The sequence below is a fragment of the Nematolebias whitei genome, chromosome 11 (genome assembly GCF_014905685.2).
Source record: "Nematolebias whitei isolate Nwh7 chromosome 11, NemWhi1, whole genome shotgun sequence".
In the NCBI taxonomy this organism is placed as follows: Eukaryota; Metazoa; Chordata; class Actinopteri; order Cyprinodontiformes; family Rivulidae; genus Nematolebias; species Nematolebias whitei.
The window spans coordinates 34235609-34249556 of record NC_056508.1 but is presented as its reverse complement, the minus strand read 5'-3'; the positions used below and the strand labels follow the sequence as shown (position 1 = coordinate 34249556).

General features: G+C 38.8%; 1 protein-coding gene across 1 annotated transcript in view; it reads left to right on the top strand.

Moving 5' to 3' along the window:
- pex14 (peroxisomal biogenesis factor 14) overlaps window positions 1–13948 on the top strand; it is a 47848-nt gene that overhangs the window by 22739 nt on the left and 11161 nt on the right. Inside the window, exons 4-6 of the mRNA XM_037684245.1 lie at window positions 6787–6903; window positions 8771–8856; window positions 10942–11044. Of these exons, the coding sequence (XP_037540173.1) occupies window positions 6787–6903; window positions 8771–8856; window positions 10942–11044 (306 nt within the window). The remainder of the gene's footprint in view (window positions 1–6786; window positions 6904–8770; window positions 8857–10941; window positions 11045–13948) is intronic.

Here is a 13948-nt window from a genome sequence, read left to right as displayed (position 1 = left end):
AGTTATATTTGCTGCCTCTTCTCTGTTTTTATTCATTCAAATATTTTAATGCATTCTAGAATATTGTTTGTGCAATTGAAAAAGTCAAAACGAAAAAACTTTATTACCCCCGAAGTCATTAAAGTCAGTTCATAATGCAGCAGTGGAGTTGTAGGGCTGTAGTTCAGCAGTGATAATATGAAGAGTTTGTTTTTAACCTCAGTGTTACTCTTTGTGATAAATGTTTTTATTTTAGTTGTTTCAGAGACAGTAGTTCAGTACTTAAGGGACTGTGTCTGCATAGTGCTGAGGGATTTTGCTTGTAGCATTAGAGTAGCCAAACAGTTAAGAGTGAGCCTAAGAGCTCTGCGATTGGGGAAGGTAACCTGAAACCAAATCCATGTTTGCCGGCTGCTGCCACACACCTCTCATATGGCTATAATGATCCCTAATATATTTTTACATTTCTTCATATTTTAGTCTCATTATTGACAACCAGCTATAATTTTCTTTTGTGTACTTCCAAGGCAGGATCACCACCAAATGATGTCATGCTTTACCCCATTTTCTTCTTACTTGCAAGAGTCTTGCAATATTTGTGGAGCTCCACTATCCAAAATGGTTTGCTTTTACTGCACTTTAAGATCATGAAATATGTATGATGCTTTAATGCAGATTTATTTTGGTGAATCTGTTCCATTGTAGATCCAGGCAAGAACTCTTGATTTGCATGAGGACATTGATCATAGGGAGAGTGAGAGCAGAGATATGTGCAATGAAACACTAAGCATAAAGTATGTTTGAGGAGCTTTTTGCAGTACTCTTAGCACTGAATTTGTGTTGTACAGTTGTCCAACGGTTAGCCTTTTAGGCTTGACATCGTTTGACTCAAACTTGAGCACCCTGATATTTGAGTTAAGAATATTATTTCTTAATGCTGCTACATAAAATTGTGTCAATGTGTTTTTAAATTTGAATGCTAGAATGATATTGCTCATTTAACAGAACAACTTCAAGCTGAAAGGTATGTGCAAAATATATTTTAAAGTGGTAAGTCAATGGCATATTTTGGTAATATTGTTAATAAATATGCTGGAGGTTTCTTCCTGTTAAAAGGGAGTTTTTCCTTTCCACTGTTGCCATTACGCTTGCTCAGGATGGGAGACTGCGACGAAATGAAGATTCAACAAGTCTTCTGGCTTCCTTAGATAGATAACTTTACTTTTGTATGTATGTGAATGTTTCTGTTCAGTGCCCTGAGACAACTTCTGTTGTGATTTGGCGCTATATACATAAACTGAAATGAACTGAATTAATATGTAGCATCCCTTTGAATGACTGAACTTTTTCTTGCTTTACAATGACATTTTTGTCTCTGTACATTGTTTTGAACTGGTCAGCTTGGTCCATCCACATAAAAGCACCAGTGCAAAATGCATTTCAATGCAGGTTTTTGTTAAGATAAATAATTTTAATAGTCAAAGATTTTGTAAATTATGTGATCAATTTAAACCATACTATCTGGAGACATTTATATGGTAAATGGACTGCACTTATATAATGCCTTTTTATCTTATCAAGACACTCAAAAAGCTTTACAACACAATTTGGGCCCTCATTTACCCATTCATACAACACTCTACAAGATCTCTGTAGAAACTAATCAGTGCTTTATCACATTCATACACCAATGGGACACACATCGGAGGCAATGAGTGGTTCAGTGTCTTGCCCAGGGACACTTCAGCAGGTGACTGCTGGTGGACTCGAAACCCCAACTCTTGCATTGGAGGACGACTGCTCTAACCACTCATCCACAGCCGCCCCATTTATGATAACTTCTTTTTGCTTGCTTCCAATTCACTAGAACTTGAGCAACAGAGTTTTTCTGCAGAGAAGTAGGCCAGTCCGTTTGCTGTATCTTCACCCTCTGTATTTTGTCTTTTCAACCTTTTGACACAGAAACTCAATAATTCTCCTCATCCCACAGTCAACACAGAAAACGTGTCACTCTTAATTTCTAATACAGTTTAATGTCATATTTATGTAAATACTTCTTGATTTTGCTCTATATTAACAGCCAGAAATGTCAAAGCACACATAAAATGAAACAATACCATCTCCCAGTAGAGTGGAATTTAAATTGGATTCCTCTTGCTGCTAGTGCTTATGCCGGACAGCTGATGAAGGGGAAAATAGGGCTCACTTTGATTGCATGTTGCAGAATCTTTACACAATAATCTCAGTCGTGCATATTATTTTCCTGCGCATTTGTGCCCTAATCTGCATTGAAGTATGCCTCTCTGGTTGCATCGCTTTTTTCCCAAAGAGATCATAATAGTGCGGTTTATTTCAATATTCATTGAAAAATATAATTTTCTGTTTTTCTTCTACTGCCAATTTCAGGATATGAATTGGTCATTACAGAATCCAATATTTCCACTTGCCCTTCTTGAGTCCTTGAAGTTAAATAAACCGACTGAAATGTTGAAACTTTGTTACTTTAATGTAGTATAAAACACGATTTAAACTTGGGGTCCTTTTTTTTCCTTCTGTAGCAGATGGGTGAGGAAATGAATTGAATTTTAAACTGCTCTACAACAATCTTGAAGCAATTTTGCTTTACTCGTTCCTCACCAAGCTCAAGTAATTTTTATTGTGTTTGAGTGAAATTTAAAGTGGTTGAAAATTGTGCTGTGTGTTGTCTTCTTCAATTAGCAGTTGTAACAACTAAAGAGCAATGGGCTCCGTTTTGGCACCGCCATTTCAGCCCTGACAATTAGCAGTTTCACACATAATCACCACCAAAAATTTAATTCTCTGGACAAAGTCAAGAGCATTTTCTGGCTTTTAACATGTCACTTTGACCGTTGCCCCAAAACTGACATCACTCAGCAGCTCCTTGATTACCAAGCTGAATACAGTTTGGAAAAGTAAAGAGCACATTGGTGCAAATTTAACATGTGAGCAGCTCACAGTGCCTTCTCTGTCAGTGAGTCATAAAAAATGGCTTCACTTATTTCTTTTTTATGCCTTCTCAGTGGTTATGTTGAATAAATGATCCTAATAGATTTCACCCTGACTAGAGGGCTGGTGGTCCAGGGTCAGGAGAGCACAGGTAGGCTTTTTTTGTCTATTACCATACCTGGTCTGAAGGTAAGGGTAAGGTTCATCACCACAAGTATTAATAGGATGCTGTTTGTAAGTGGGGTTACGTGACTCACCTCTCGGACAAAGATGACAATAACCAAGGCCTGTGGAGAAGGTAAAGGGATTGATGTGGTTATAAATTACTCCACGGCGCCACCTAGCCGAGGCCTTGCCTACTTTGTCATCAGTACAAGGCGATAAAGCAGGGAAATGAGAGCAGAGTCCCCTTTTTAATACATAAATGAATACTCTATGAGAGTGGTCATTATTTAGGGCATGCCATTTTCAAGCAGTTGTACAGAACCAAATGACATGTATAACCCCTCGTGCCACTACAGCTTGAGAAACTGGTAGAACTTTTTTCTTAATAACCCCATTGACCTCCATCTATTTATGACCCTTGCCATACATTTTTTTTCTTTCTAAATACAATATTCAAAATGTAAGTACTTTTCACTCAAGGGCAACTTCATAATTCAATCTTTGGAAGACCGCAAAAAAGGCATTCACCTTTCACTTCCCAAATATTTTAGTAAGCAATTTTTATAATTAGCTGTCCAAGCTAGGTCTTGACCCATAAAGTCCAGAAGTGCCAGAATTGGAGAAATAGATTTAATGTAAGGGCCTGGCTGTCTCTTTGCCCTTAAAAAATGCCCAGAGAATATGAGCTTCTGAAAATAGAGCTGTAAATAACCCGACGAGCAATGGGTTTTCCTTTAAATAAATACCGATCAGGTTTATGTTGAAAGACAATAGAAAACGTTGCCCAGATATGCAGTTTACAGTATTTATAGCTGTAATATCGAGGTGCCAGCACCGTAATTTCATGCCCCAATGAGAATGGCAAGGTCAAAGCAAATGCTTTGGCAGAGCATCTGCTAATACGGTGACTCATAAACAGGCACTACGTGTATCAGGTGCACCAAATAATACAGTATAATGAAATACAGAATAGCTTTCCATTATTGTTCTTTTTTTATGGTGTCGTCATTAGGTATAATTTATGTCTTAAAAATTCATCTCCTTACAGGTCGATCTGAAATGGGGGTCCAGGGGTCATTCCACAGGTTTTGGAACCCATAATAAATTTCCAGTCCCCCTTTTTTTTACTTTTCCTTTTATATGTAAAACTCACTTTCACCTTGTTCATTTTTTCTTCTGTATCTAAGTGTTCTTTTTATTTATTTTTTGTTGTGTTTTGCAAATAAATCAGAGACGACAATCAATTTAGCAAGTAGCTTTTGAACTTAAAACCGGTTTGTATATGTATTTTGCTTGTATGTACAGGGAGAGCTAAAAATAAATAGTCTATTGTTGCACGAACAATATCAAATGTATCAAAAGGATGCACATATTTAATTGCAACCTACTTAAAAGGGTAAAAATAAAGATTTTATATTTAAGGGTGAAATTGATTGTTTTTCTGTTACTTTTTCCTTTATTTGGGTAAATTGAGATCACTGCAGGTCTCACTCAATAGTCTGTCACCATGTAGTCTGCTGTGGTCAGATGAATCAGGAGTCCAGGGACACATTATTGCTTATTTGACATTGCAGTCTGACTACACAAACTCAGCACATGGCTTGTTCCACTTCCTGGCACTGAAGACCTGCTGTAAACTACTAGCTGACCAATATTTTCCTTCAGTTATTCAACAGTTCTCATGGTCATTCCCGGGTAGATTAAATATGTGACTCGAGATATCTTGTCATCAGATGCTTTGCTGACCATATAAGTAATTGTTTATGCATTGTTTATATTCTTGAAACGTTACATCAAACCCCTGCTTATGTTCAGTGTTTTCCTTCAGGAAAAAGTTACCCTCAATATTTATTCTTTAGATTATAAAAAAGCCTGATTTTTTTTTCATTTGACAAGACTAATACCATATTTTCCGCCGCACACGTTGCACCGCCCTATAATTCGCATCAGTCCATATACGTCTAATAAAAATCCATAAATACGTTGCTTCACCGTATACGTCACTTCTATTATGCGTCACGGCTGACACGTCACGTTTGTTATGTGTCACCGCTGACAACTCGGAAATGTGGGCCGAACCCAGAAATGTGGGCCGGTGTTGTGCCAAAAATCGATTGGCTGCCAAATGGCAGCCGCGGGAGCATGCATGGAAGGACTTTAACAAGATTAACACTTAAAAACAATTATTTGTTTGCTTGAAATTATAGTAAAGGTGTGTCTCTTTTGAATTTTTACTTATTAAATGCACTTTGACGATCAAATCAGCTGCAATTTCAAAAGCCAATATGCAGAAATAGGTGCGTGCACTGGAGGACTCACTGTGCATTTCTTCGAAATTTAACAAGATAACCACCTAAAAACAATGATTTGTTTGCTCGAAATTATAGCAAAGATGTGTTTCAGTCTAACTTTTCCTTAATAAATGCACTTTGACGGTCAACTTAGCTGCATTTTGCCAGGGCGGCACAGCAAAATGAAGCTGATTTGACGGTTGCTCCAGGCAAGCTGGACGAAGGTGGCAGGCTGTGGCAAGCCAGTTGTGTCATTAATAGCCACTTTTACCTATTGCATAACACAACGTCATGACATACTACTTGAGTGCCATCCAGCGGCTGAAAATGGTAGTGTTCAATATTATCAGTCAAAATAAATGAAAACGGTCATATCTCAGCCAAAAATTGGTTTATAACTATGGAGGAAAAAAATCCATAAATGCATCGCTTCAGCGTATAAGTCACAGGGCATGCAAATTATGCAAATACCCACAACTTATAGACAGAAAAATACGGTAATCTAGTTAAATGTTAGGAGAAATATTTGAGCTACATCAAAAGGAGAACAACATATAACTAAAATTGTACTGATTTGTTCTTAATGAGGCGAGCTTTATCATTCATTATCCAGAACTACAATGTGTTCCAGTTTAGTGTCTTTCTCTGGCTTTCTCTTAATTGTTTTGTTATAAATGGGCTGATGTTGCTTTTTAATATAGTTTATAACAAGTTGTAATTATTTTTCTTTGTTTAGACCATGATACTCATTAAACAGTGAAACCCACATCAATGGAAGCATATGGTGCTTGAAATAAAAATTCTTTCTTGCCACAAAAGGAAATGTTCATATTAAATTTTTTCCCTCTTCCCCTCTGATTCTCCATCAGGGAGCCCTTTGCAATTTAATCATCACTAAAATCATTAAAAATATCTGAAGATTAAATTATATTGGCATTTGCAAAATTATGTCATACATTTACATTACAATGAAGAAATTAAAATAATGCATTTTTGCTGTCTGGGGTGTATGAAATCTCCACATGGGAAATATAACTGGAGAAGTGGACAGACTCTTATTTTCTTTGCCTTTGGTGGCAGTTAATAGGCTTGCAGAGTTTCAAATTTCATTGTGTGAACCCTTTCTCCACTTTCTTTGATGGATATCCATAAAAGTCTCAACGGTGTGTCTGACTTATGAAATGAAAATACGTTTTTGAGAAGAGGGTTGGTAAAATTGAATGAGAATTGACATACTCTGAATTGTACTTAGAAGATTTGTTGGGATCTTGGGAGGTGTTTAAAATTACGGTATTATAGCCAGGGAGCCATTTAGATTTTCACTTTAATGCACAGGCGCTGTGTGTAGTTGGACTGTTTTTAATATTTTTTGTGTTGATTCCAGGCCTGACTGACGAGGAAGTAGAGTTGGCCATCCAGCGCTCTGGCAGCACAGAGGAGGTCTTGCCTTTGAGTCCTGTGGCCTTTCCACATTCACCTTATGCAGTTCCTACACCACCCAGTGAGTACACAAAATCATTACTTATGGAACTGATATTTAGGTGCACTTTTAACTTTTCAGTAAAAAAACTTGATCAGTTAGAGGCTTCATCAGATAACTTAATCTTCAATACAGTCCTGTAGCATATACGGTTGCCTTAATTGTGAAATCAGACTTGGAGAATGCCACACAAGACAAGCCTTTAAAGTCTTGTATCATTCTTTTTCTGGGGGGTCCACCCTGGCAAGACCCCACACCACAACCTGTATCTTTATTACCTCAGGAGGTTGTGAATTCTGTCCACTGATTTACCAATGCAGAATGAAGTCCGCGTAATGCTTAACCCATATGACAATGATTCCAGATGTATTCCACCCTCATTTATTACTACACTGTCCTTGACTCCCCGGCATCTCATGTTTTGTAATGAAAGTGATGTTGATGGGATGGCCATGTAGTTAGGGAGACTCGCGGCTCTCTGTCCATTGTAGGGGGGTTTTATATCAAAACGGCTATAAGGGAGCTGCATAATGAGGTGAGAGCGGGAAGTCTTGTATGGGGGGTCATGCTGAAAAGAGGGGGCTACCTGCCTTTGATGTCCTTCTCACAGGGACGGTGCACAGGGACCCGCATCCATCTCTGTCGCAGTAATGGATACTCTGATCTCTATTTCCACATGGTAGAAGGACAGGAAGGCCTCCACTGAACCCAATAAATTTGAGAGGAGATTGGAAAAACGGGGGATGGAGACCACAGTTTCACAGCTTAAGTGACCAAATAAAAAAAGGAAGATGGCAGAGTGGAAGTGGTATAGAAAAAGGAAAAGACAGAAGAAGAATAAGAAGCTCTAAAGGAGGGGGAAAGCGCAAGCGAAGAACCCTGGTGATGCATTTCAGGCTTGTTCAGGGTCAAACACCCATCTCAAGGACTCTTAGGCCTTTCAGATGTCTGGCATTTTAGGATAGGTGACAGTCCATCCCGGCATTAATGTTGATGAAGACCCAAATTTATGTGGTTATATGGATGTTGAAGAATGGTTCAAAATTGTCAATGGTAAAGGTTACTGGTTCACTAAATGCTGTAACGGCAGTGAAACACGCCCTTGAGTAAGTAAAATAAAATTCCATTCACCTTGAAAATATTCCATATAGTCCAATATGAGTGGTCTCCTCTTTTATTTGCATGTAAAATGACAAGTGCTAAAGCAAAAGATCAATTTAGTTTACTTACTTCAAGGCTATAAACATGTACCACATGAACCATTAGGTGAAATCAGACCTTTAGCAGAATATCAATGGGAGGAGGAAGCCTCAGAAATTGTATTTATTTTAGCCACACTAGAGTAAATAAAAGCAAACTCACACACTTCCTCATGATATGTTGGTTGTTTAGTGACATTTTCAGTTGAATGCCTCTCCTAAGTGGGGAATTTCCACCTTGACAGGCAGTTGGCCTACCCAGATGACAGCTTGCACAATGACACACTTTCACATTATCTGTCACTCAGCAAGACAGTCAACTTCTAACTGCACAGATACACATTCTTTTTTTAAACCTTTTTGTTCACATTAGAAGCTTTATAAATGAATAGTATATTGAAAATAGTTTTTTTATTTATCCCCATGTTCTATGAATTTTATCGCATTAGTCATGAAAACAAGCTTCAGGTTTTTTTTTTTAGATGCGATGATGGATGAATTTTGCAGTCATTCCACTAATTTGTTTTCCCATCACTATTTTATGTATAGTTTCTTTTTCTAATTATAACTTGTTTGTGTTGTACCAAATAATTATAACTCATTATTAGCATTACTAAAATGTTATCAGTTGGATATTTTAGTTCATTGTCAAAGATTAGATTTTGATCCCAATCTTTTTCTTTCTCCAGCTCCAACTGGCTACAGATGGAGAGACTATGGTGCTCTCACTGTCATCATGGTGGGCATTGCATTTGGCTTTCATCAGCTTTATAAGGCAAGTTACTACAACATTATGACTATTTAATAACGTTTCTCTTACAATAGAAAATGTATGATCAACAACCTTCACATTATATATGGAGATAGTCTGTACTGCCTCTTCTCTGTGTTAGAATTTTTATTTTTTCATCAGTCTATGATGAATTGTGGCGCCTCTGCAGTTTGTCCATCACTCGGCTGTTGTTATTAAAGTGATCCTGCTTTATGTCAAAGCATGGTTTCATTTAACTTCTTAGTTTTTTCCTCAACCAAATACTTTTTTTTTTTGTATTAACTAGATTTGCCAACATGGAACTAAACCATTTTTTAAATTATTTCTTATTATTAAAATAAACTCTACTGGTTTTATTGGGCTCTGCAGCCCTTGAACATGAGCTCATGACGATTGCTTGTCAACAGTGACACTATTCCCATACTGGTGTTAGTAGTGGTCTGAATGACATATGGAAACCATTACTCTAGTTTTAGAAGGGGAAAGGAGACTAGCAGTAGCTCTTTGCCTAAATGACTGGTCCCTCCACTTGTGTTTACATATAAGAGAGCAAAAGGGACACATTACATGTTCGTACATATACCTTTCTGAGTGTATGTACACATGCTGTCCTGACAGGCCCGTTTCATGCTCCATTATTTACTATTTTAGTAAAGCTTTTTCTATGTCTGTACACTCATTCTTTTTTGCCTCAGCAGCCAAAGACACACACTGTATCAGCCCACAGTTTCCTACGTGCAGAAACACTTGCTTTATTTGGTAGGTGGGAATCCCTGGTGGGATGGCACAGGTTGCTGTCATGTCACCTGAGTGTCGCACCAGTCGCACCATATGTCCAGACTCCTGCCCATACTTTGTTCATGCTATGGTGCACCTTGTAAACACCACACTCCCAGCAACCCACGTATTAATTACCACATGTTGACACCCGTTTAATCTTTTTCTCTAAAAGTGTTTATTAACGGTACTTCCACTGGTGTGGCTTCTTGTCTCATGGGCTGGAGAGAAAACCAGGTATAGTGCTCAAAGCTGGGAAGGAGGAATGAAGTCACTCTTTTCTGTGTGTCTCACAGTAATGACTTTTAAAATATGTTTAGTATTATTTACCTTAAGAATACAACAATTTGAATTTAATTTCATAAAAATGACTCTGTGCATACATTTTAAAGATTGACTAAAATGTTCAGAAGCTAATAATCATTGTAACACCTATGCTGGATGACAAACACCCAAAATTACTTTCAAGCATGCATATTGTTTGAATTTTGCTTCTCAGTGGCAGAAAATGAGAAAGAATGACACTTTAAAACAATTTAAATGTTCATCGTTGTTTTGTTCAACGTTCGTTCTTTGATTTTACTATAGTTTTACTGATTTTAAGGCTGTATAATTAAGTTCAAGTATCTTTATTGTCATTCGCATCACATATGGTACATGAGGTGGAACAAAACTGTGTACTGAAGGTCCCAGTTACATCCAAAAATAGCAAAAATATAAAGTATAAAAATAAACAGTATATAAGGATCTAAGATATACACTAAGATATACGCTAAACACTAATAATGTCAAGTAATACGGTATATTAAACAGCAGCCCGAACATGAGTCTTTAGTGAGTAGATGGGTATGAGTGAATACAGCAGCATGAGATCAGCAGTATGAGATGAGCAGCATGGATAATCAGCAGCACAGATAAGTCACATATCACCAATGAAAGTGGCATTAAAATTTGTTTATGGGGTAAATTACTATAGTTTTTATAGATTTTATATTAATTATAAATGATCAATAATGCAAATTTTACAACAGCTAATATCTGCACTTCTGCTTGACAATTATTTAAATGCCTAATCATTTAGAAATGTTATTAAAAAATGGTTTGATCAATGGATATATGTTCCTCAAGTTATCAACTGCTTTGACTTTTTGCTGTAGGACAAACTGTGCAGAACTGGCAATTTACCATACATCCAATCAGCAGCGCTTTTGACCTTACAGTCGCACATTTAGGTGGCCTTGTTTTTTCCTCTTCTTTCTGCCCCTTTTCACCAAGGAGAAGTGTAATATTGTGCCATGCTTTTAATTGCAGAAATACATCCTTCCCCTCATTATGGGGAGCCGAGAGGACAAGAAGCATCTGCAGAGGATGGAAAGCAACATTGCAGCAATGAGTGGCACGCTGACACAGACAGGTGAAGATTAATATCTTCATCACTTTCTCTCTCCTTAACATTTTCCCTCATTTATCTGTCGCCAAAATCGGGGGGCCCTGCACGTTTTTAACAAATGACGCCGCTGTCATTTCGCTTTAATTTGAAATTGCTTGTTTACTGTCAGGCTCGGGCTCAATTAATTACGTTTCGCTGAAAAGCTCTTAACCTCGGAATATTAATGAGGAGTTGGGAAATGACAACTTTTCTCAACCCCCCTCCCCATTCCCTTTCACTCCCCCCCTTCCATCCATTTCCCCATGCAACAACCTCACCCCCATCCGAACCTCCACTGCCATCATAATCTGCCACCCTCTCCCCTGTAGGTGGGCAGAAAGTTCATTTTAATTTAGTGTGTGTGTTAGTGTGTGCAGCATGGCACTGTGTGGCTGGGCTCAGCATTGGCCCTAGTGTGATTAAGTGCACAGTGACAGGTGCGGCTCCCATGTTGGACAGGTGAAGAATCTCAACCTGGCTGTCAGACGTGGGGAGAGGAAGCGGGGAGTGAGATGCTTTTCCAGCTCTTTGTCACTATAATTAAAAATCCAGGGAGGCGTAAATGAGAGGGGCACTCTGAGAAACTTGGGTCTTGTTAGCAGTAGTGTTAAACTGGCGTGTGTTTTCACCTGAGAGGTACCATCCCAATTTCAAATAGGTGCTTTTCTTTTGAGATTAGTTTGTAGTCCAAGTTGTTAAGGCGTGTGGTTGACAAAAACACAGTGGTTACATACTGTCTGTCATCAATTTATTATTAAAACTCCAGGACTACTGGAAGTCTTGGAATTGTATTCATAAACAAGTACAGTAGTCCCTCACTTATCGCGGGGGTTAACTTCCAGACAGACACCCCTGCGATAGGTGAAAATCCACAAAGTAGGGAGGTTATATTTATTTTAGTATTTATATATATATATATATATATATATATATATATATATAAAGGCTTTATAAATCCTTCTCCCACACTTGCAATGTTCTTAACTATGTTCTAAACACTCAAAAAGAGCACAGCAAAAGAGAACAGACAGACTGATGCTATGGTTACTGAGCCAGTCAGCGCCTGGGGGTGGACTGGCCATCGGGAGCTCGGTTCGGGTCGGGTCGACTCAGTTCGGGCCGCGCTTGATTATTTTAAATAAACAATCCATGATGCTCTCTCTGGTATCCGCCTCACTTAAGCTCCCACAGCAATGATGGGGAAAGACATACCCCACACCCCGCCTCTGAGGCTGACAGCCTCAGAAAAAGAAAGGAGGGGGCCCCTTGGTGATCACTAGCGGCTAGGCCACCGGGAAACAATGTGTACAATCTTACATTGAAAACCCACAAAAGAGTGAGTCTGCGTCAATCGAACTGCGAAGCATTGAGGGGCTACTGTACACAATTTGGTGGAAATATACATTTGTATAAATTTATTCTATACATTTTAATATTCAGAAAGTGACAGGCATCTGCAGATGAGCTCTGTGCCCTTTGTAAGACTTCGCTTGCAAAACTATACAGACATGCACAAGACCTTCGTCTGCACATCCTTTGTTGGATTTTTCCTTTGAACTTCAACTAAAAACAAATTTAGAATTTGCGTTTCCAGCTCCCATCAAGGCCTCACAGATGAAAATATGGCTGTTATCTTTTTATTCAGTCACACCCATTCTAATGTTGTCTCGGTGAGCCAGGTAGGTGGAAGGTGGAAATTGTGTGAGATGGCTTGCAAGGTGTGTCACCCTGAATCTGATAAACAAATATATGCTGTTTTATGGTCATTTTCTCCCAACTATGCAAACGCATTTACCCTGGATGTTTTACTGCCTATTCTTGCCCTACTTATCACTTTTTGGAGATTTGCCAACCTGCACACCCCATTCAGTTTCAGTGAGGACAAGATTACAGAGGAAAGTCCTCATGTTTTGTCAGTAAGAAGGTAAAACTCCACTATGACAAAAGGAGGGGAAGGGAGGACACTGGTCTTTTCTTGAGCCAATGTGTAGAACTAATTTGCTATGACTGCAGTAGCCAAGCTGCTATTGTAGTTAATGACTGTTGTAGTTAACAGTTGGGGAGAGGGGTTGCAATTACACTGAGTTTTCTCCCCCTGCTTTTGCCTTTGTCGCCTTCTCGCTTTTGCTCTCTCTCTGCTGCACTGAGTAATAGCAGCCGACTGCTTTACTGCTGCCAATTGCTTGAACCCCCTTTTGTTAAAGTTCATGTATTTCTCTAGTGCCAGGCGCAATGAGGTGATGTATCCTTCTGAATGGGGACTACATTAGTCTTTCTCACCAGGCCCAGCTAAGAGTAAGGGCCTTGACTCCCATTATGATTTGCCTACAACTTCACACAGACAATTAATGAATGGATCTTGGATCTCCTTCAACGCGCTCAGGCTGTAATGGAATTGTGTGGCTGTTTGGGCACTCTTTGTTGGTGGGAGCCATATTGGTGACCAGCTGGCCATTAAAGACAGAGACAAGCCTGGACATATGTAGTGTACATTATAGTGAGGAATTTACTGAATAATTTACTGAATACACAATGTGCACCCTCCACGCAGCAGCTGCAAGCTTCACAGATCATCTTGTCTCTGATTCTCTCGCTCACCCATACACACACACATGCACTCACACACTTCCTCTTTCTGATTCATGCCTGGCCAAAATCTCTGACTGTATTAATATTCTTGGCTCCATATCTCTGATAACTTGGAAGAAGTTGCTCATTTTTGTTGAGTGTCTGAGCAGGACAAAGGAGTCAACTTTGTAGAGCGACATGGAAGTCTTGGGCTGTGAGCCGTTTGGCTGAAGTGGCTGAAAATACAGTGGCATCGGTAATTTGCAGGCACAGCATTATGAGCTGCCAGAGTAACCCACACATCTGGATAAGTTGTTCTGT